This window comes from Macaca nemestrina, chromosome Y (assembly GCF_043159975.1).
Source record: "Macaca nemestrina isolate mMacNem1 chromosome Y, mMacNem.hap1, whole genome shotgun sequence".
Classification (NCBI taxonomy): domain Eukaryota; kingdom Metazoa; phylum Chordata; class Mammalia; order Primates; family Cercopithecidae; genus Macaca; species Macaca nemestrina.
This window is the reverse complement of record NC_092146.1, coordinates 9,443,584-9,446,296: the sequence shown is the minus strand read 5'-3', so window position 1 is coordinate 9,446,296 and position 2,713 is coordinate 9,443,584. Positions and strand designations below refer to the sequence as shown.

Here is a 2,713-nt window from a genome sequence, read left to right as displayed (position 1 = left end):
CTCCAACGAATCTAGTAAGAGTGTATATGTCAGGGAGAAAATTACATTTATTTCGGGGATTAGGGACATTATTTTCTTATGTATTTAAATGATGCTGCAGGGATGAGATTTTTGCAACTTAGAGTGTGTAAGTGAGCAGTCTAAATTTTATTTTCACCGGATACATTTCTCAGACTGGGAAGGAAACCCTTTTGGCCAGATTTCTGTTGGTTGCTAGGAGACCAAAGTCCTCTTGTGATGTCATTGCTACTCAGCTTGGGAACAAGTGTGATGGTCTAGATTACTTTACCTGCCTAGGCCTTCTGAAGCAGCATTTGAAGCTGCAATCTGGAAACCATGCAGCCTGGAAGAGTAGCTCAGGAAATATTTACTTGAGATGGAATATGTTTCTTCAGAAACTCAAGATGTTTCTCCAGAAGATGAATTAACTGATTCAGAAGCTTCCAATAGGTCTCCATTGTGTGAACACACATTTCCCGAGGACTCAGACTTGAGGTCAATGATTGAAGAAAATGCTTTTCAGGTTTTGTCACAAGGATCCTCTTTAAAAAGACCACGTTACACAGCTTGTGACTCTGAGCCAGATAAAGATAATGGTTTTTTTTCTCTGACCTTTCCCAGGAAACTTTGGAAAATAGTTGAAAGTGACCAATTCAAGTCTATTTCATGGGATGAGAATGGAACTTGCATAATGATTAATGAAGAACTCTTCAAGAAAGAAATTTTGGAAAGAAAGGCTCCTTACAGAATATTTCAAACTGACAGTATCAAAAGTTTTATTCGACAGCTCAATCTTTATGGATTTAGTAAAATTCAACAGAATTTTCAAAGATCTGCCTTTGTAGCCACCTTTCTGGCAGAAGAGAAAGAATCCTTCGTCTTAAGCAAGGTATTAACACATTTCAATTACCACTTTATGTAGAGTATATATATAATTTTACTTTGTACATCAGTAAATACGTTAATACAGGAAGCAATACCAGATTTTGAAAATTATATAAAATATTAAGGTAAAAATTATTTAATTTTTTGAAATTATTGAGTTCAGCTTGAGCATTAACCTTTCGGAGTTTTAACAAATTTTGCTAATAACTTTGAATCTTACCAATGAATTCCAAATAAATGTACCAAAGTCACCTAATGCAATGTTACTATTAATATATAACATGTTTTCAGTTGAAGGCTTAACAACTTGAGTGCTTTTTTCCCAAGAAGCACATTCTTAAAAATAGTAAACAATGTTTGTGAATTATTTTATGACATTAAGTTTCTGTGATGAAACTGAAATCTGCAATTAATTGTGTTATGTTTGTTATTGTCACTTGTCTCTTGGTTTAAAATGACACTTACGTTTTTCTTTGGTTTTAGTTAAAGTTCTATTATAATCCACATTTCAAACGTGGCTGTCCCCAACTTTTAGTAAGAGTGAAAAGAAGAATTGGTGTTAAAAATACTTCACTTATATCCACTTTATTCAATGAAGATTTCAACAGGAAGCATTTTAGAGCAGGGGCTAACATGGACAATCATAATTCTGCCTTAGCTGCTAAAGCTAGTGAAGAAAGTTTATTTTCGACCTCTAAAAATTTAAATATGCCTCTAACAAGGGAATCTTCAGTCAGACAGATGACTGCTAATTCATCTGGCCCAATTAGAAGTGGTTTCCCTCATCCTTCACCTACAACCTCAGTTGGACGATCAGACGAAATTGCAACAAATCAACATTCTATTTTAAATCAGTTGACCACTATTCATATGCACTCTTATAGCACCTATATGCAAGCAAGGGGCCATATTGTGAATTTTATTACAACCACAACTTCTCATTACCACATCATATCTCCCTTACAAAACCGTTATTTGAGGCTGCTAGTGGAACCATCTGCTATTCCAAGAAGATGTCATGTGGTGTCAGTCAATGAGGCTCCGTATCCTAACCTGCTACCAGCAGGCAACCCATGGTTGCAAACGCCTGTGAGAGCTGATACATTAACTGCCCCTCGTTCCAGGCCAGCTCTTCAACCATCACTACTGGACAAATATCACCCTAATTACAACTGATCTTCCATTAAAAGAGTACCAGATTATACATGACAACAGAAACTAACATTTACATTGACAAAAAAAAAAAAAAAACCTAAAAATTTCTGCAGTTATCTTATTGAAAAATAAAATTGCATGTTTACCTTTATGTTTGCTTTTTCTTTATTCTAAAAGTGTGGTTAAGAGCAAAATGGTCTTTTATTTCAGTGGCAGTCTATTGTACGACTTTTTATAAAAATATATATGGGCTTTCTGATCATTTGAAAGGAAATTTGACATGTGCCTTTGTAAGTTAACTAATTTAGTTGTCTAAAGAGGAACAAGTAAAGTGTTTGGGTCCATTTGTTGCTGACCTGGGTAATTTGTAAAATGATTTATTTTGCTCATGATTCTGGAGGTGGGGAAGTCCAAAGGGCTGCCTTTGGTGAGATCCTCTTTCTATGTTACAACATGGCAGGATGGCCTCATGTGGTGAAGGGCATGTGATGAAAAGAAAATTGGGGCCAAACTCATTCTTTTATCCAAAGTCCACTCACACAATAACTAACTTGTTCTCCAGATAATACCATCAATTCAGTCATAAGGTTGCACCCACATGGCTAATGACCTCTTAAAAGTCCTGCCTCCCAACACTATCACAGTGGACACAGGATGTCAATGTGAAATTTGG

The 2,713-nt window shown here is 35.7% G+C and overlaps 1 protein-coding gene across 1 annotated transcript; it reads left to right on the top strand.

The window, feature by feature from the left end:
• Positions 1-260: 260 nt before the first annotated feature.
• LOC139360912 (heat shock transcription factor, Y-linked-like) lies at positions 261-2,191 on the top strand. The gene is made up of 2 exons (XM_071089381.1): positions 261-889; positions 1,369-2,191. The coding sequence occupies exons 1-2, from the start codon at positions 377-379 to the stop codon at positions 2,059-2,061; spliced, it is 1,206 nt and encodes a 401-aa protein (XP_070945482.1). The 5' UTR covers positions 261-376; the 3' UTR covers positions 2,062-2,191.
• The last annotated feature ends 522 nt before the right edge of the window (positions 2,192-2,713 follow it).